General features: G+C 44.5%; 1 protein-coding gene across 7 annotated transcripts in view; it reads right to left on the bottom strand.

The window, feature by feature from the left end:
- HSPG2 (heparan sulfate proteoglycan 2) overlaps positions 1-21127 on the bottom strand; it is a 1237996-nt gene that overhangs the window by 559939 nt on the left and 656930 nt on the right. For 5 of the 7 annotated variants that reach the window (XM_069610942.1, XM_069610946.1, XM_069610944.1 and 2 more), the window contains 2 exons: positions 13593-13682; positions 2399-2482 (listed from right to left, as the gene is read on the bottom strand). The exons of the other annotated variants lie outside the window; for them this stretch is intronic. In XM_069610942.1, coding sequence (XP_069467043.1) covers positions 2399-2482; positions 13593-13682 — 174 coding nt within the window. The remainder of the gene's footprint in view (positions 1-2398; positions 2483-13592; positions 13683-21127) is intronic. 7 annotated transcript variants of the gene reach the window in all.

Raw genomic sequence — 21127 nt, 5'->3', positions numbered from 1 at the left:
CTAAGGAATGAACACTACACCATTTTACCCTTTTAGTACTGGACGAGGAAGAGACAACCAAGAGTAATAAACACTACACCCTTTCACCACTTTAGTAATTGGACAAGGAAGATGCCTACAAGGAGTTATGAGGGTCAGACATGACCCTTTAAATATCGTCAGGCAAGTCTCATTAGAGATCTACAACTGCAGCCTGTCAATGGGCTGGACGTGTATAACAAGAGACCAAGGGAGCAGAACAATGAGCAATAGGGAGGCCTGTGTGTGAGAGACCAGTAGGGGACCTTGCTACAGAGGAGGCAGCCGAGGTGGGACCGGACAAAGTCAGGACGCCGGCAAACTTCCCAGAAGACTTGCACAGCCCATAGCTAGTGGGCTGTGTAAGTTTTGCCAGTCTGGGTACCTCCGTTACAGAGGAGCTGAGAGAGAGCACCAAGACGAAAGGAAGCATTTTGCTTGCTGGAGTGCAGGGAGAGAAACGAGGCAGGCCAGCGGAGCTGCAGGGGCAAGTTTCCCAAGCTGTAGGAACCGCCAGAAGGAGACACCATAAGCCGGTGAGTATGTGGCAGGAAGCTAATGCACCGGGAAGCTCCTGCAATCATACATTGAATACCAAAGTTAATGGAACTTTAATATTAAGTGAAACCAATGCATATTAAATACCGAACTGAATATAACTTTACAAATAAGCAGCATGAAGGCTTATCAAATACTGAATTGAATGAAACCCTAAAACTAAGCATCCAAAGTGTACCTTCAGACCCGCGAAACCTGATGAAAAAATATTAGCAAAACTGGAAAGTGAAGTACAAGCATGTTAAGCTTCAATACCACAGCTTTACGTCCATGGCAAACAAGTGGGAGAAGGGGTGTCTTTTGGTTGCAGGATTAATTGCCCACAATTAGCAGATGCTACAAGAGGCAAAATGCAAACCATCAGAAGCTGCTCGGGCATGTAGAGTGAGAAACCGTTTCTAAGGATCAGCATATTCCCTTGGGATTCGGGATTCCCAGTGAAAGATAAAATGAGAAATCTGCAGAACCCAATGAGACTAACAGGGCCGAATCATTACTGTATGCCCTCTCTAGTGACGGCGAATCTGCGGTAATCTGAGAGGCCTTGCCAGAACACAGGAATAATATCAGTAGATTCAATGAAATGCTGACTGCAGAATTCCAATACATATGCATGCATCATTCCTATCCTCATCCAGAGGAATGGGCATGTAGATTGTACAGCAGCAGATCATATGGCTACTATACAACTGAACCTTGTACGCATTACATTAAAAAGGCCTTTTCACCCTCTTAAGGTTTCGCATCCACATGTGTTACCTCCTGCAGCAAGGCCCTTGCGTGCACTACCCTTTTCTACAGGAAAAATGAGTCTTCGGCGGACAAGCTGCAACTTTTACCTCACTTTTCGTGTGGAAGTACATATTTTGAGGTATGTAGGGAAGCATTCCACTTGTAACTAGTCAGAATTTACCACCTGCTGCATTTCCTCTGGCAAATACCTGCAAGCCTATAAAACAGATTACCCGTTTCAGTTTGATAAAGTAGTTCCATACTGTTACACCTTACATTTCTGATTATGCACTTTCTTTTGGTTTCTTTGAGATTCATCGGATACAACCAGACTGGCCTAAAGACTTGCCTAAGAGACTGGCCTAAAGACTTGCCTAAGAGACTGGCCTACAGCTGAACACCCAGGCCAGGTTTAGCAGGGCTGTGGAATGCTGTGATGCCTCGGAGAATAGCATGAAAAGCCCCTCCTGAGAAGTACAGTGGTGACGCTGCTGGCTCAAATCCCAAGGCTGATAGAGGCTGCCTCGCAGAAACAGTCTGCAGTCATGAAATGTACTCTCTTTCCCCTGTTCAGCGAAATTACCTTTTTTTACAATACGTGCTGTTAATGCGTGGAGACTAAGATCTAGCTGCTCCATTGTACATAAGGATGACCCAGGCTTTGGAGGGGCAGAGCAGACTGCAGCCCTCCTATGCATGGGGGTGTGTTTGCATTACAGTGCTTTTCACCCCAATTCTGGTCTTTTGTATTTGTGTCCGAGTGCAGAGTGCCTGGAATGCCTGAATAGGAGGAGGAACTGGATGAGTACTGGTATTGGGGTGCAGAGGGGAGCAGGACGAGCTTGTAACACATAGTGCATGGCCATAAATCCTTGCAATGCATGTACACCAATCGCAGTTCCCAATCAAAGGTTGTGTGCAGTCTCTGCGTTAATTAAAGCAGCGCACGCTTGGCCTGCATACTACAGACATCTATTAATGCTTCAAAACACCAATGGGAAGGAGCCTGTGCAGGAAAAAAAAAAAAGAAATAAATAAAAATAAAAAAATAAAAGTCCACCAACAACCTCTGCTACAGTGACCGGATTACCTTATCGCCCAAGAAGGGCTTGGGTAGCTGCCAGTAGAACACGTTTTCAGGAAGCAGAGAGAAACCTTTGTAGACAAGAGAATACTACGGACAGAAAAGATGAAAGTATGAAAAAGAAATATGTCAAAAGACTCATGCACTGTTCCAGAAGCAAACCATGCAACACAGGCACTGGTGTTAGTGTGTGTATATATATATATATATCACTCTGTTAACCAACAAGTATTTTCAGACAGATGTTACCCAGACATTTTTCCTAAACCCCAATCAGCCGTGATTTTCATTCGTGTCTGCGTGCCTCACAGGAGACCCCAAGTCCAGAGCATTTTACAGCTTTTTTTGCCAGTGGGCCGGGGCATAGGGGAATAGGATTTGCTGAATATCCTGCACCTCCCCTGCTTCGCCACGCAACTGAATTTACATTTCTAGGCAGCATTTCTCCAAGATATTGAAGGTACCAGAGATTTTCTACAGAGAAATTGGATCTCTATCTGCATACAACAACTCTTGGAGAAAAAAAATAATTCAATCTGCAGACCACATACTACGAGAAAATTCCCAAGATAAATCAGAACAATTCAGGATTACCAATACAAATAATGTCAAGCACCTTCACATAATAATCAAAATACCCACTGAGTGGCCACAGGAATTTACAAAATGAAGATCAAATCTGCCAGGCAAATTTAGGATTGACCCTTACATGAAAATGGGCGTGTCCGCTGTCTACCTAACAAAGGGTGACATATGCATATATGTTCAAATTCTTCCTGCCACTAACCAATGGGCCGTTTGCCTTTGATAAGACAGTATCCACTGTATTAACAATGGATTGTTAAAATAGCTTTCTTTTCAAAAGTGGAAGGTTTCAACTTTGCATCTTTTGACAGTATAGAATTTGAATTGGATGTTTTTCCTGCACACTTATTCACTGCTTTAAAAATCAGTCCAGGGTTTAAAAGCATTTCACACTTTATTTCCGGATTAACAAATCTTTCAAAAAATATAAAAAAATAAGCAAAAACCTTTGAGAGTGCCGTAACTTTTCTCAATCTATAGTTAATATATTGGATTGAAGTTCACTTTCATGCACACAAAGGAACAAATTACCTATTTTTGGTACTGTTCCTTCTGGTGAATGTTCCTCCCACGGATTCCTCATATTATATATATTCTCCTGCAGCAGATCTCGGAAACTGACAGCAGTGGCCACCGTGCTGTGCTGGCTTCTAGGTCCCTCAGTGGTCTTCATCATCAAGGCCAGAAGTGATGTCAGTGGCGGTACAAGTAGCTCGCAAACACGCCCTCTGACCTCAGTTTACTCGTTCTTTTCCCGTGCTCAGCCGTCGTGGGGATTGTATATTACACACGCTTCACCTTGAAAGCATTGAAAGAGGTAGGGGAAAGAGCTCTCTAATTGTGGGGTAGGATGGGAGGGTGATAAGGAATCCATGGGAGGAAAATTACGGAAGGCAAGTAATTGGTTATTCTAGTGGATTGTATCATCCCACAGATTCCCCAATTAGATAAGCCTCAATTTGCAGGAGGAGGGAAGAGCAAGCTCCCATTTATAGTAAATTAAAAGCCTTTGCAGGACGGCTCTACCCATCTGGGGTCCTGACTTTGTCCAAGCAATAACGTGCTGGAAAAGTGTGAACAGAAGCTCAATTTGTCGCTTGGCAGTTGTCTTGAGCCGGTACCCATCTTGAGTGCTGATATGTCGGCTACTCCTCTAGTTGAATGTTCCTTGAAACCGTCAAGGATGTCCTTGCCAGCCATAGCGTAGCATTCTGAGACGCACAGCACAATTTGTTTCGATGCGGTCTGTTTCGACACACCTTCGTCCGATTTAGGACTGGTGTACACTACAATGAGCTGGTCATCTGATCTGAAGCCATTTGTTCTGGCGACGTAAAAGCTCAATGTGCTTTTAGAGCCTAGTCTATCCAGACTCTCCTCTTCTTTGGATGGATAATAGAAAGCTTGTAAGTAGATCTTTTGGCTAAGGTGAAACTCCGACACCACCTTAGGTAAAAAGGATAGACATACCCAGAGCGTAACCTTGTCACTTAAAAAGTGAAAAGTCTGGCTTTGAGGAAAGCTGCTCTGTAGGGCGACACCTTATAATCCCGAAGCTAAGAAGTAAAGAAACTGCTACTGATATGAAGTTGTATCTGTGAGTACATGGATGTCGCATGTCTCTGGAACCAGACGGTGGTAAAGCCTAACCGTCACCACAAAAAATGTAGAATAGAAAAGAATTCCAGGACTCAGCGCCACCAGTTATACGGTCATTTAATTGTGTTGTATTGTCACTCATTAAATGGTAAGGTAAAGCCCATAAGTGGGCCATAATGTGACAATACAACACAATTAAATGACCGTATAACTGGTGGCGCTGAGTCCTGGAATTCTTTTCTTGTCCCTTAAAAATACAGAAAAAATACTGCAAAGGTTTACATGAGAGAGCTTGAAGCTTGCTTTCTCTGCGTGGGGAGGTTATTGCTACCGGGAATGCAGTTTTCCAGGTTGAGAACCTGAGTGGGCAAGAATGCAACAGCTCTAAAAGGTACTCACATTCGGAAGGTCAACACTAGATTAAGAAGCCAAGCTGGCACCATGACAAGTGTCTACAAAGATATTTGCGAGATATTTAGGAATTGTATCAATTGGTAACACAAACAATGAACCTGGGTGTGCATTGAAGATGGAAAGACTGCCAAACATCCCTTTACTGTCGACATCTGTAACCCTTGCCTGATAAGGTGCAACAGAAATGACAGTGCTTCTCAAGTACCTTACAGAAAAGGAACAACTTGAGCCCTGTACCAGCTGCAAGATTTCTCCCAACAGCAATGGTACAGAGCCTTTGCTGCCAGCCCCTTGGCCAAAAGCAACACATCTTCAGGGCGATCCCAGTCCCTTCACCTTTCAGGCATGCAGATTGAGCAGGTCGACCCCAGAGCCAAGAATCAGGCCTCCCTCCTGTAAAAGCATGCCAGCTCTTGAGGAAGACTAAGTGGAGGACAGATGGCCATGCCAAGAAGGTCCAGGTACCACGTTCTCCTTGACCAATTCGAATAAACTAGGCTCATGATTTGCAAGGGCACCATATGAGTAATAACATATGAACCCCAATCAGGAAAAAATGTATTTGAGAACAGACTGCAGAACCCTCTAAGTTGGCATCAATGGCCCTCATTACGACCCTGGAGGAGTGGGTTTACGCCAGCGTTATTCGCGGCGGACCCGTCCGCCCTACTACGAGTTCCCGTAGCGCCATGGAACGTTTTCCGCCTGGTTTTTCCGGGCGGAGAAATCCATGGCGCTACGGGACCTTGATTTTAATTACGCCACCGTATTTTGTGGTGGCGCAATTAACGCCTTCCCCACTCCCATTATACCCTATGGGGCAAAAATGGGAATGGGGAAGGGTAAAATGGGGAATGGGGATTTACCGCCCCGCCAAGGTCGGCATGGGGCGGAAAATCCGCCAACCTCCATGGCGCTATCGGCAGCTTTCCGCCGTGCTCCGCGGTGCATTTAGCACCGCGATTTCCGCCAGGGTCGTAATGAGGGCCAATATCAGGAAATAGAGGTCCTTTTTTAACACAATGACTGATACAAAAAGGCAAAATCAAAATGGTACATTTTATAAAATCTGTATAATTTTGGTATATTTCAATGTAAAAAAAATCTGGTTACAATCTCAACTATTATTCACTTGGTTCTCCGACATAGTAGCACATTCTGCCTTTTTGCAGAAACGCCTGCGCCTGTAACGGTCCAGTTGTTCTAAGACCTGACTGTGCACTGTGACCACAACAGCTTGTAAATAAGAGCTTTGTGTACTACGTGGCGCTGCCCTTCTGTCCTTCATGGCTGTCCCATACCTCCTCAAACTCCTGATGAGGATCGGTGAGAAAGAATAAAGTGGAAGGTTCTAGTCCATCCCAAATGCACCCGTGCCCCTACAGTGGGGAACTTCCCTGGAGTAGAACAGCTCGCACCTCCTGTTGAAACTAGTTGGGAATAGATTCAATTGGGAGGTTCCACTGAAACCAAAGATCTGGCACTGCTCCCACTTGTGAGAGACCGAGCGCCTTGCATGTTCAGGTCATCTGCAATGTCCTCAATCCTGTTTAAGTCAACTGCCGACAAGGACATGTTGTTCCGTACCGCCCAAAATCGGAGATGCATTGCGTCTCTGCACAGAGGGAGTGACCCTAAACAACAAGGGTGTTGCTAGGTCTGGAAAAGATAGGGGCTAAGCTAATGTTGGGACTGGTGGGATTCAGGGCTAGCTATAACTTTTTTGGTTGTAGTCTCTGAGCTTCTATCCGAGGCTACAACCAAAAGACCCGGGGCTATAGCCCCCTCAAACTCCCTCCCCCAGCAACACCTCTGCTACACAACCTCTTGTTGACGTAAAGCATGCCCACAGTGTTGTCCATCATTATCAGGATTGTCTTCCCCTGTATCGAAGGCAAAAAAGGCCATCATCGCCATTCTGATTGCCCTCAGTTCCAACAAGTTTATGTGGCATTTATGTGGAGTCTGGACTTTGCCAGGGACCACAACCCACTCACGGTCAGCTCTCTCAGATGTGACTTTAAAGGGGCATCAATAATCACAGTCATGTCTGGCCACTGTTGCCAAAAAGGTTCAGCTGCCATGAAGTTCTCCTTGCGGTTCCACTACAGGAGGTCCTGAGCGACCTTGTTCGGGACCTGAAGTAAGTCAGTCTTGTTGTCTGAGAACTGTGACCACAGAGCTGACGGCCCACTGAAGTGACTTCATTCTCAGATGGGCCTCTGGTACCAGGAAATCGCAGGATGCCATGAGCCCCTTGCAACCATAAAAAGTCCAGGCCAGAGGTATGTGGGCATTCTGGAATTTGGTGATCACCTGTTAAATGTCCTTGGGAAGAAACAGTCCTGAACTGCTCCGATTAACTGCAGAGCTTCAGAAGGGGTCTGTGCAAGAGGTGGCATGTGGAGCACAGAGGGTCCAGAGCTTTTTCCGGGGCTTGGTCTCTGATCAGCCAATCATCTAAGAAAGGGAAGATGTGCATTCCTCCTCTAATCTGGCCACCAACAATGCCAAAAGCTTAGTGCACGCCCTCTGGGTGGAGGTGAGCCAGAAAGGTAGAACTCAAAACGGATATTGAGAACTGCTGATGACAATCCCCAGGTACTTTCTGTGCTTTGTAAGAATTATCATGTGAAAGTAAGTGTCCTGGAGGTCGAGTGACACCAAACCAATCTTTAACTTGTCCTTCTTGAGGAACTTGTTCACTCGTCTCAGGTCTAAGATTGGTCACTGTCTTCTATCCTCCTCTGGTATCTAAAAGTAAAGGGAGTACCACCCCTGGTTCCTTTCTGCTTGAGGTGCCATTTCTATGGCACCCTTCTCCAGTAGGGAGTATCTCCTGCTGAAATAACAGAACCAGAACACAAGGTGACTGAGTAGAGGAGTGTTGTTCTGGTGGGAGATGCAAGAAAGGAAGGCACTACCCTTTGGTGACAACTTGCAGTGCCCAGCTGTCTGAAGAAATATTGTACAAGTCTTTGGAAAAAGGAGTTTGAAGCCCCCTTCCCGCAGTAGAATGTAATGTACGCAAAATGCTTTTGGAGCCTCTGCCGAACCAGAGGGGACTGAGATGGGAGTGGACAGAGGTTTTTGCACCGCTCTCTTGAGGTACTCCTACATTTCTGGCCTTGTTTGCCATGGGTTTGACTTTTCCCTCTTTGGCTGTAAGAGCTGTAGGAACGATAATGCTTTCCTCTCCATGTCGGAGTTACAAACTTAGTGGCTTTCTGTCGTACCATGGCGCCTAGTGACTTAGTAGCCACTTTAGATTCTTGCAACTTCTCCAAACTGTTGGCTGCCTTTTGGTCAATAAGGTGTGAGCCATCCAATGGCATCTTCAACAGTCTGGTCTGTACATCTGGGGAAACCCCCCCAATTTCCTTAGTCCCAAGAAGCTACATTATACCTACAATGCTTATGAATCGGTCTCATTTTCCCCACAGGGACATGCTCTGCAACCTCAGAGACCAATGCCCATAAATTGTGGGTGTACTTGGTGAGCTTGCATGTTGCTTTTAAGGCCATACTGCTTGATGCAAACATTTAGATAGGGCACCGTACTTTTAGTCATCCCGGTCGGGAGGCAGGGATAGAAATGTACTGGATGTCGTCCCTGATGTAGCTCCCTGCACCACAAGGCTCTTAGGGATGGGGTGTTTTGAGAGTAAGTCTGGGTCAGAAGATGCTGGCTTGTACTTCCTAAATCTTTGTGCACTTGCGAGTGCCGAGCATGGTCTCATCCACAGCTCCAATAAAGGAACCCTCAAAGCAGCGCTAAAGGGCAGAACTGGCTCCAACAACTGTCCAAGATCATAATCCGATTCCTTCAACATGGAGACCCCGTCCCAGAGAATCATTACCATAGCTATAACTTTTCCCTAGGCAGTGTTAGGGTGCCCATTAGGGTCTGGTTGTGAGAAGTCAACCTCCGGAGAGGTGTTGAACCACTGGCATCTTTCAAGTTCATAGCCAATTCTGTTATCCTGGCTTCCTCCGACAAATGTTTCTGGAGCATTAGAAGATCTTAATGTCTCTACTCCAAAAGGTATCAGTCACTGTCAAAGATACTTTGGAAAGTCCCCATAACATTTTTCCTCTACCGAGGAATAGACCTCGACATATAGGGTGGGTCTGCCCCTGATGCTGATGAGCCTTTTGAAGGTGTTGATGCAACGATGAACACTGGGAGTTGAAACTGTTGAAGGAGCCGATGACCGTTGAATTTTCTTCAAGGTTGGCATCATGCCCAGGCTCTTGGGATAATTGTGACTCCGATATTCTGCTGGCTTTGTCGGGCGAAGCGGGTTTGCCTGCCTTCTTTTCTGTCTCAGAAGAGGAGAATGAGAGGCCCACTTCATCAAAAACGTCCATCACGTGTCAAAAGAATTTCTCCCATCTCTCTGCTGAAGCAGATTTGGAAGAGAAAAGTACATGTTTCTCAGGTAAGGAGTCCGATGAAGAGTGCCTGTGCTTTCTCTTCTTTTTCTAGAAGAGGATGAATGTTGAGATTCGCTCTTCAAATGGGATCTCTTCCCATGTTTATCTGCTCTTTTCTTTGGTCTCTCCTGTGATCGCTCAAATGCCTCCGAGCTACAGTCCTCCGATATTTGCGTTTCTCTAGGGTTGTACCGAGCGACTTAGATGTCGAAAGCCAATTTTGAAGACCTCTACTTCAATGCCTACGGTGTCAGTTTGATAGGAGCCACAATTGACTGTCGTATTCAGCACCAAGGGAACAAAGCCAAACCTTGTGACGGGACATTAGTGACTTATTGGCATCCTTACAATCCTGACTCTTTAAAACCAGAAGTTTTAGTTGTCGACATTTTGAAGGAAAAATTTGAATTTTAACAAGGAGGTCAGCAATAAATCTGAGTTGTGAAGATAGTTCCTGAGAAGCACGCTGAACATGTGGTAAAGGAACTGAGGTCACGGTGCGGCTTAAGCTATTTGTACCGATGCAGACATCACAACCGGCCATGGAGATGAAGAGTATAGAGGGACCTAGACACCAAGGCCGGACTGCACCCCATCCTGTTGGAAAGTTTCAGAGATCTGCTCCCATTGGAGAATATATCTAAGAAGAGGAATCTGTGGGAGGACACAATCCATTAGAGATGGATACTTTGTGCACTGGTTTCAATTACCTGGACAAGCAGAGGGAACACACAGAGTATATCTACTATCCAAGGTTGGCTGACAAAATAACTTGATTGCTACTCAGCAGTGCATACAAATCTGAGTGACAGCCATATGTGTAAATTAATTGCAGTTTGAGAAAAAAATACCAAGGAAACTTATTTAGATAGGATGTCTAATAATTGATGTAAGTGGATTCTCAAAATGGTACCATACATTTTAAACCAAAAGTAGAAGTCAAATTTATATACATCTCCAGTGCAAATAAATACAATCCTCCTGAGCTGTAATCCTGGTGGAAACTGGATAGCGTCTACATTACTCATCTGGAAAATTCCGTTTCAGAAACTCTTTAGAAAATCTCAATCCTGTATATTTCGAGAGCCATTTTTTTTTTTTACTATTTCATTAAGCATCAATCCATTGAACAATTGAGCTGAATGTGTGACACCCATTTGATCTATATTTTTAAGGTTCCTTAAGCATGATGGTGAAACTACGTTGTTAAAACTGAAATAGAAACATAAGAAAGATGTGTGACTCGATCATAAAATCTCACAGTGTCAATACTGAACAGAGGTGATCAATGGGAAAGCTTTCCATTGATAAAGCATTCCACTAATGACAAAACAAGTCAGGAAAGTAGGTTACAAACTAGCATAAATGACCATGAATAAGTGATGAGGAGCCTAAAGATGAAAGGATTACACAAGGGAGATTCACAATCCAATCTGAACTCTATACCTCGTCAACAACTTACATACAACTAGCCTGGCCAAAGCATCGTAGCACCAACAAGTCTCTATTCCCTCAATAAGAGCATGTAGAAATAGGTCTGCACACAGAGCCTGGTTACTGCTGTTCTGCCTGCACCAAGTTGACACCAAATGTACTCTGCATTTTCCCTCTCTCCTGGAGGGCAAGCGGTAGAAATCTCAGTAACATAACATGTAGATTCGGATCTATGCGATTTTACCGAAAACATTTTATTCGAGGCATTTTTTACCCTAACAATTAACCGAAAAAATAGTGAATTATTTTTTTTATTTGGGGGGGCTCACCCACCTAACCCCCACCACATGTTTTAAACCCCCTCAACCCCTTCCCCACCTGTTTTAACCCATGGCCCCCCCAGATTATATATATATATATATATATATTTTATTTTAAGTCCGTCTTTTTCAGAAAATTTGTTTCGGTAAAAAATGCCTTGAATAAAATGTTTGCGATACAATCACTGCATACCGTAAATTCAATAAAACTCTACTGCAGACTCATGGCTTGAAAGAAATTTCTTTCAAAAGATTTACGGTTGAGTAACTTCCACAAAGATCTGAAACACTGACATAGATGTGAAGATATGCCCACCAATGTGCATTAGCTCGGCCACCGTTCTTCCGCTAGTCCGCCAACCCCATCAAGCGAGCATACCACACATTGAGACCTCTTTGGAGGATAATTAAAAATCCACTTTCAAAAATCTATATTCGGTGCATCTGGATAACAACTAATTTAAGAGAAGAGGCCTGTTGAATTATTTGTTTAAGCAAGGCCTTCTACAGTTTCATTGATATGTTTACAGCACACTAGTTTCACTTGTGGGCCTCATGCTTGGAATCGTGTGCTCCACTCAATCGTCTTCAATTCTTCTGTGTTCTGCAGTCTAAGCTTCCACTCTGTACTGTACCATTAAGCTGCTAGACAAGACTTGCTGCCGTGTTGGTCTCTTCCCTCAGACCGCCTTAAAGCCTCCATAGGCCTAGCTTCCCATGGACGCTCTCCCATCAAAGTGACTTTGATGCCTCACTTGCCCATGCATCACTCTTTCCTCTAGTCACACTACAGCTTTCACTGCCATGATAGTTAACTCTGGGTCTTTCCCTTGTATACCCCTTCTGGACTAACCATTCCCTCAGGCTGTGCTAAACACCAGTCTCCTCTCTGCTTCCTTGGGTCTGGTTTGTTGGGCTGCCTGCCATCATATCATCTGCGCCCTTTGCCTTCCATTCTATTGGTAACTACTGTAGGTTCATCTTTAGTTGGACTAGGAAGAAACTTCATTCCTCTGAATTTATTTCACCTTAATTCTTTTGCTTTCATTTGGTCTCATTCACCCAGCCCCTCTGATCCATTTATTCAAAAACTGCTTCTCTCATACCTATACACTATCTCCCCAAACGCACCCCAACCCCCACCGTTGGTGAACTTTTGCAAAGTCCTCAAATATTACAATTTAATATGCACTCACCTTGGCCTATGCTCTTCATAGTGCACTTTTATTGTACCTCACAAATCCCTTTATAGTACACGTGGACTGTCCTAGCCCCATCGCCGCTCTGACCTCCTCATCTTTCTCTCTGCACTCCATGGGGGTTTAACAACCTAATCTCAGAACATTATTTGGCCTTTAACTCCATATGCTCCACTATTTATATACACTCCTTATATCTCTCTACCCACTCAGTGCATCTTGTGGATTTGCTATCCCAGTCTATTTTAAATCAGGAAGATCATGAACCAATAACACGCTATGCAACATTTTATCCTCCTCTGAGGGCGCTCCTTTGATCTCAAAAACTTCTTATAAGTAAGCTCACTACTTCGCCACTGTGTTGCTCTCCAATTTCCATTTTCCTCAAATCCACCCTCCTGTGTTTCAACGAGGGTGTAAGCCAAAACCAGTCTTGTCCTACATGCTTTGTACACTCTAAGCCAGTCGTTCTGCAAATCACAAGCATTCACAGCAGCCCTGTGCAGTTGCTAGAGTCCAACTTGCAACTCTCTCTTCCCAGTGTCTACATACAGGGTTCGGGTCTCGTGCACAACACAATCTTGGCTTTGCTTGCAGGGTTCTCTGAGAATCGAGACTGGTTTGCAAAATCCAGTAGCTTATTCTGAACCCAGGTTTACAATTTACAAATGATTATTAAGAGCATCGCTGATAAGTCAGAACACGATTAACACTTCCTTTGTGCCATCCCTTATGAGCTTCAAAGATAAACCTACTGCAATATTCCCTGCACGTCTCATTTTCCAGATGAAGCTGTTAGCATGATATTTAACATTCCCTTCTAGAACCAATTTCTTCCATTCTTCCATCATTGCACTTTCAAGAAAATGTTCATCTGCACAACTCTTACAAAGCCAATATAATACAGCCTTCCTACACCCTCACAGAGCCTGTTAGAGGACTAATATAAAACCATATAAGTGGCCAATAATTGCCTTCAACCTCTTCAACATGCAAAGGGTGGCCTATTCATTGCCAGGAGTGTTCTGTACAGAGGACTAACTAAATCAAAATCTCCCTAAAGTCAATTACAAGTTAGGATGCTACAAATCTCTAAGATTTCAATAAAAGAAAAACAATATGCAGTAAGTACGCTCCTACTTTAGTAATATTTCTCAGTTGGGTACAAACAAGCCATGCAGGACACAAAGCAGACTTGGCAACCTCCGGTACCTTCCTGGAACTGCTGACCCTGGGATCCCTTGGAGAGGAGTAGAGGACATTACTGGAGTCATGAAACTGTGGTGGATTCTCCCTCTGAGCCTTGAACAAGCGAAAATAGTACAGGTGTGCATAGTGGAACACAATGCATCAAGAAGGAAACATCTCCAAAAGCAAAAGATGGAACTCCCACATAAAGCCTGGTCGTCTTGTAAACGTCTGTTATAATGTGCACTATGTAAAAGTGCACACTATCACTCAGACCACTAGCATATCAGTCATGTACCAACAGTGCAGAGTACTTCATTTCCGAGTGCTTTTTCTGCCAAAATGCATAAATCTCCACTTATCGAACAAGCAGTATAGTATGTGATATCCTAATATAATGGATATATGTGGCAGTGGGTAAAGTGGACTTAGGAGTTGGTCAAACCAGCAGACAGAATCCGCTTGATGGCTAATGTCTGCAGCAGAGGAGGTCAAGATGGATAGTTACGCCTTCCATCGTTCTTAGAGAGTTGATACTGAGGGTTATAAATGTAGACGAAGGTCTTGTATTCACAACACAAAACGTTTTATCACCCTTCCTGGGATGCCACTCAAAAACACAAATTGGACAACAGTTCAGAGTAATCAGAGGATTGGAAGAGATCGGAGGAATATTTATAAATCTCTCATTCTCATACATTACAAGGCAGGTATAGAAACACATCAGATGGCTTGTGGTAAAATAAGCATGGGATGTGACAAGCAAGTCAAACTGCAATTATGATGAGGAGCCCTTGTGATTTATTTTCCATGACCAGAAACTCAACTGTTCCCTGATAAGTCTTAAAATGGGGCCTCATTGTGTTAATAAATGTGACTACTGTGACCATAAGCCCCCCAGGGTACCCTTAGCAGCCTGTTTTGTTGGTCTTATTTGAATTCTCGCACAGAGTGCCCTTTTTCGTTCTTTTTTTGTTCAAGTTGTTCAAACACTATTTATTGGTAAGTGAAACGGGCAGATAACCGGTATAATTCACCATAAGTCAATTAAAGCATTATCTAGACATGGGATTCTCATAAAGAGATCCTTCCGCGCCCAATCCCCAACTGATCAAATTATTCACGACTCGACTCTCTAAACTCATATTCAACACTTAACCAGCAATTGGTCTATCCAGCCCATAATATTATTCACATTAAGGCTAGATATTTATATAAGCTCGGCTTGTGTACAATAGGGAGTATTGTTAATATGGGTAATGAATGGTAGCCAAGTCACAACATAGGTCGCATATTTTCTCAATGATAGTGCAGTAATTTTCAGAGCAGGATGATTAGGCGCGGCCAGTTTGGCGCGGGCCGATTCGCCGCGACCGATTCGTCGCGGGAGCCAATTGGGCGCGCCCATTTTGGCGCACCCAATTCGGCGCTGCGACGTTTAGCCGCGGGGATGTTTTGGTGCGGGGTAGGGGTTACAGTATTTTTTCATGTGATTTGCGCAAATGATGTTTTGGCGCGGGGAGGGGGTTACAGTATTTTTTTACAGTATTTATTTTAAAGCACATGCTTTAGAGTATTTTTTATTGTGAATGGACCGAATACTTTGAACAATTGATAAAGACAAAAAAATAACAATCATGGGACTTAAATATAAAACTTTTGCAGCCCAGGCACAAGGCCAGTTTGGTCTTGTGGTTAAGTTCAAAGCCTCACAATCTTGCAGGCCATGGTTCGTGGCTGGGCTAAAGCTTTTAATTTTATTCTATTTGCAAAATATCACATTATTTTATTTAAAAGGGGGAATTAACAAAAGGTTCTGTTTATCCACAAACCATGGCCTGCAAGACTCTGGGGTAGAGAACTTCAAGCAATGCCACTACCTTCGAGGTGGTAGCTGGGAGGTGGTAGTGGGCAGGGGGTGGAGGAGTGAGGTGGTAGCTGGGAGGCGGTAATGGGCAGGGGGTGGAGGAGAGAGGTGGTAGCTGGCAGGGGGTTAGAGGTGGTAGCTGGCAGGTGGGGGGAGGGGGAAGTGGTAGTGGGCAGGGGGTGGGAGGGGGAGGTGGTAGTGGGCAGGGGTGGAGGAGCGAGGTGGTAGCTAGCAGGTGGTGGGAGGTGGTAGTGGGCAGGGGGTGGAGGAGAGGTGGTAGCTGACAGGTGGGGGGAGGTGGTAGTGGGCAGGTGGTGGGAGGAGAGGGGTGGTAGTGGGCAGAGGGTTCTTTTTTATTGTGAATTGCCCAAATGCTTTATTATTATTTTTTTTTATTAGACTGTTCAATCATGGGGGTTAAATATGTAACTTTTGCAGCCCCAGCCAGAAGGCCAGTTTGGTCTTGTGGATAAGTTCCGAGCCTCACAATCTTGCAGGCTATGGTTCGTGGCTGGGCTAAAGCTTTTAATTGTATTCTATTTGCAAAATATCACATTATTTTTTTTTCCAAATAGAATACATTATTTTCAAATGCAACACGTTGTCAGGCACAGTTCCTGTCAACGTGCTGCATTTGAAAATAATTATGCTTTTAAATTTGGCGTGAGGGAGTTTAGATGTGGCTGCAATGTCAGCCACGTCAAAACGTCCCTCGCGCCAAATCGGCGGCGCCAGAAAGGCTCCCGCGCCGAAATGGGCGCGGCGAACTGGCCGCTGTGGCCAAATGGCCGCGCTGAACCGGCCCGCGCGGCAAAACGGCCTCGCCAAAAGGGGGTGTACCGGTAATTTTCTCCACTGCAAGAATCTCCCATATTTTGTCCCACCACATTTGAATGTTCAGACCCTACCTCCCAATTTCTCACTAATGTAATGTTCGCTGCAAGTAAGAGATGAGTAATAAGAGTAGCCCCATTACCGTTCGGTGGGTAGATCCCATCTCCAGTATCCCCCAGACGCACCATCACTGGTCCAGAGGCAAACTTATACCTGTGATCGATTTGATGTGGGAGAGAACCTGCTTCCAAAAGTGCTGTGTTTTGACACATACCCACCACATACGGAAATAAGTTCTGTTTGTCAACGCCTCTCCAGCACAGACCAGGGTGTAAGTGATCCATTCGGTTGTGTCTATCAGGGAGGGGAAGGGTGTGATAAATGCCACTTATAACACAATTTTAATGGACACTCCTCATCAATAGTGCATTGAGATACCCAGTCATTCTGTTCCCAAATTTGACCCCAGGATTCATCTCTAATATGATTGTCCGAATCCTGCTCCCATTTTAACATGTATGGCAAACGTTCTTGAGGGTTAAAACGAACAAGAAGTTTATAAAGTGTCAATATTTTTTACGCTAGTGTCATGATGCCTACCCCCGGGGACCCAGACCAAGTCCAGCAACCCCGGAAGCAGGCATCAAGTTATCCCAAGCAAGCCCAAAAACCCCTGCTAGGGGCTATTTGGGTCCAGTCCTGGCGCCTATGGCGCCAGGCTCATATGGAGAGTCAGTCCTGGCGCCAGGCTCATAGATTAAAACTTACCTGATGCAGACCATGCTGCAAACTTACCTGATGCAGACCATGCTGCAAGAGCTCCAAGCCAAAAGAGGTTTGGAAGGAAGGGACTACTTTACTTAGGGACTATTTTTTACTCGGGCGGGGCTGGTGAGGAATACTTACCTGGGACTACTTTGGAGGTTATTTAAACCACGCCCGAAGAGCAGCACACGCTTCGCGTTATTCTGCATCCAGCAGCGTAACGCTCACCGTGCCTGCAAGTCTGCATCCAGCCTTCTGCCACGCCCGCCTCGAGTTTGGCGCTCCTAGAAAAAGGGAGAAAGAAGGGGAAAAGGTTAGAACAAGAGCAATACCTTTGATCCTTACCTGAATTCCCGATCCATCGTGCCTTCGAGCTGGAAGAAAGAAGTTATTTATGCGCGTCGCCTCGCCTGCTGCAGCGCCGCGCTGAACTCACCGGTCTTTGCAGCATCTTCACATTCCACTGCATCCTCCTGCATGTTCCCGCCGCACTCCGGCACCTAAGGAGAAGACAAGAACAGCAAGGTGAGCCAAGGGAATACACAGAGGAATATTAGTTACCCCCCATAGACTTACCTGATTTTACCACCGGGGGTACTATTCCTCTGCATCTTCGCCGAACCCCGGCCCCTAAGGGGAAACAAAAGGACAGCAAGGTGAAACAAAGGGACTAACAAGGGGAACCCTCCTCACCACAATAGACTTACCTGATTTTACCGCCGGAGGTATTATTCCCCGAGACTTCATACTTTCTCTCAGCGCCTGAATAAGGGAGAAAGCAACAGGTTACATATTGACATTATTTTATCGAACTGTGTTGGAAAATACAAATCCTTTTCAGAATACTACCGGTTGCCACGAGGAACTCTTCACTAGGGTCAAGCTGCAACATGCAAGGAATTGGACAAGAGTGAAAGTCAGGCATTTGAACTCTTACGAACTTCATACTTACAGCGCCTTGCCGGGAATCTCAGAGTCAATATTGTTCTGGAACTCACCAATTCCTTCGAGCCAGTGAAGCAACTGGTTATCAACTCGCCCCTGCGCTCAATGCAGGATGGAGAGCTCATCTTTTCAAACCATCAGGTGAGACTATAAGAGGGGACATCAAAGGTGATCTGTGGGGAGAACAGTGGGGGTGTGGGGATTTACGCTCAACTCCACGGGTGGTTAATTCCCTTTCTCCATTTGCAGAAGAATATTCCTACGGGTCAAGCAAACGAAGTTAGGTGGGCCAGTCCAGTCTGTCATCTCGGCCCTACGCGTCACATTGGTGGAGACCACAGCTGTCCAGTTCAGATCGACGCCTCTGTAGGAGCCAGGTGAGCGTAACAGCTAGTCCGACCAGAGAGTTAAGTGAGCTTAAGAGCACACACGTCCCTCATTGCCCTCAGTTTCACCCCAAGGTTGGAGGCCCAATGATGTAACAGAATACCAAAACCTCGCTCTTTCATCTAAAGCAAACTCAGTTTCGGCACCCCTCAAACGTCGATGGGGTTCCTCCTGCATAAAATTATCTTCATTTCTTCAGGCCACCTCTCACCCATTGTTCAAACCCGAATTCCGAAACCCCAGCGTAATGTACGGGTTACCAAAGGCAGGGCATATTGGACCCAAGATTGAAGACAGGTTGCAGTCATGGGTCAACCATTTGGCGAGTCCAAATTGTTAAATTGTTTGGATGGTTGTCTGCTTAGTGAATGTCCCTATATTGTGACTGCCCAATACAGTATTGAATAATGTTACTTCTATGGGCCATCCAAAATATGCCAACTATAGACATTGTTAAAGTAACTCCTGCAAACTATGAGAGTGTTTGAAGGATAATTTTATTGTAACTCGTCTTCAAAGGTTAGAACATGAGTCAATGTTCAGATTTGTCTTTGGTTTCAAAACACACCATCTGTGTTTAATCCAAATTAATAGTCTCTCGAATTGTGTTTGAATAGTCTGTCTCATTTAGTTTTGGAAAACTATCACCTGTATTCTAAACAAAAAATTGGGTGCTTTATAATATTTTTTCAAATTATCATTTAGAAGTCTTTGTCTCCTTGTGGTGGTTCTCAATAGTTTGGAATCCTGTTTCGACTCAAATCAAAGATTCTTGTGTCAAATATTCTGCTAGTTGTCTTGGGCCCTTTATAGCAGCTTCCTTTGGTCCATTAAACTTCTTAGGTTATTTCTCATGTGTTACATACAAATAAATACTTCATGCGTCAAAGATGCTTCTATTTTTGACAGCCTCTTTATAACAGCCTCTTATATTCAATTCAAAACTTTCTCTATCAAGAGTTCTCATGTTGGTAGCAGTCTCTTTATGACAACCTCTTTATAATAACCTCGACACGCGTTTCCCCACTTTAACATGATATATGCTTTGTGATCACCACACACGCATTGAAAAAGACCCATGTTGGGTCAAAACACGTGTCGGCTGAGTTTATTAATAAATCACCAACAAATGTAAAGCACAGGTCTGCTCCAATTCTTTGTAATCTCTGTATACAATCATCGTACAAAGAGTCACTACTTCAATGAACCAGTGCCTGGGTGATACCGGATCTTCAACCCAAATTCACTCTATCCCTCGTCAAGACTGAAGAGCACTGTCTTGTAAGAACCCTTCACTGGTAGCAGGTTCTACTTACTGTCATAAGATCAGCGCAGTGATCTGTGGATTCTATTGCTCTACCCACCCTGCATACTAGGGAGTACCCTACCTATCAAAAGAAAGAAAAGGTGTTTGTCATTTGTCATAATGTTCAACAGAAAATATGTCCTCCGTCCAAACCTTCCTATCTGGCCATGCCACTAATGTGAACTAAGTTAAATAGACGAAGGGAATCAATTATTTACCTTTGCCTGGTCTCTCCTCCAGTTCATTCAATATTGCGTTGAATGATATGCATTGTTCGTAGAACAGATAGTGGGTAATTACGAGTTTGGTGGTATCCTGCCAGTATTACCGCCAGGATACCGGCAAACGGTAATAATGTTATCAGCGCCTTACATGCCGGTTATACCGGCATATTAAGTGACCAGGCACTGGAGGTAAATGCCCATTTCATGGAGTGACAGTGAGGTTTGCATCGGGGGATTTTGCCAGTATTACCGGCAACAATATTACTGTGCTGGTAATACCAGCTGTTTTTTTACAGTAGGGGTTGGATAGATAAATCCGCCATTCCTACCGGAAAACTTGTAGTTTGCTGGTCCAGTAAAAGTTCTGGTAAACATTATAATCAGCACTTTATTACTGGACCAGAAAACTTGTAATGACCCCCAAAGTCTCTGGGATGAACTCTTGTAGATCATCAAGAACACTTCTTTTTCTTGCTTTCTGTGGTCTCCTTTTTAGAATGTCCTTCATTCTTAATTCTCAGCTTATTGTTTGTAGTTCCTTCCCTCTGGTAGTACTTGATCAGGGTTTTTTTCTGCCTCCCCTTCTAAACTTCTATTCTCATAAATCCTCACTTTTATAATGTCTTTGATATGACTGGTTCTATCCCAGCCAAATTGGGTAAGTTTATCTCTTTTAGGCTTTTCACCTCTAGTTTGAATATCTCGTTTATTAGTCGTACAACACTGGTGTAAACTCAGCCCTTCTCTTCTAGTCTTTTCACTTCTTACTGGACTTTGTTCTGTACTTGATAACTCGTCCTTTGTACTGGCACAAGCAGGCGCCTTCATATAATTAGTCTCTTCTCTCAGTCAGTTGTTATTTGTCTCCAACTCCATCACATAACTTTAGCCCTGCCTTCTCGTTCATGTGACTTGGATGAGTTTTCCCCGAGTTATAGCGATATATCGTGGAGGTCTACCTCACGCTCCAGCGGCAAGATACCTCTTGGTGACTGTGCGCTTAAGAAATATCAAAATCAAATCAAATCTCGCAGGCCTCCCGCTTCTCCCGATCCACCAAGTACCTCCTGCTTAGTAAGGGCCGGTGGTTTGGCTTGGCTCTCGTTTTGGACTGTGCTCTCTCGGTCGGCTTCTCGCCTTCATGTTCTCGAGTCCACGCCAAGACTCCTGCTACGCACTGGTGCTGCTGGTTGGAAGTGAGCCTTGTTTCCTTCATGGATGGCATCAGCAT

Source organism: Ambystoma mexicanum, chromosome 8 (assembly GCF_040938575.1).
Source record: "Ambystoma mexicanum isolate Mex_15411 chromosome 8, UKY_AmexF1_1, whole genome shotgun sequence".
NCBI lineage: Eukaryota > Metazoa > Chordata > Amphibia > Caudata > Ambystomatidae > Ambystoma > Ambystoma mexicanum.
The sequence above is the reverse complement of the archived record's forward strand: the minus strand, read 5'-3'. Positions and strand labels throughout refer to the sequence as shown.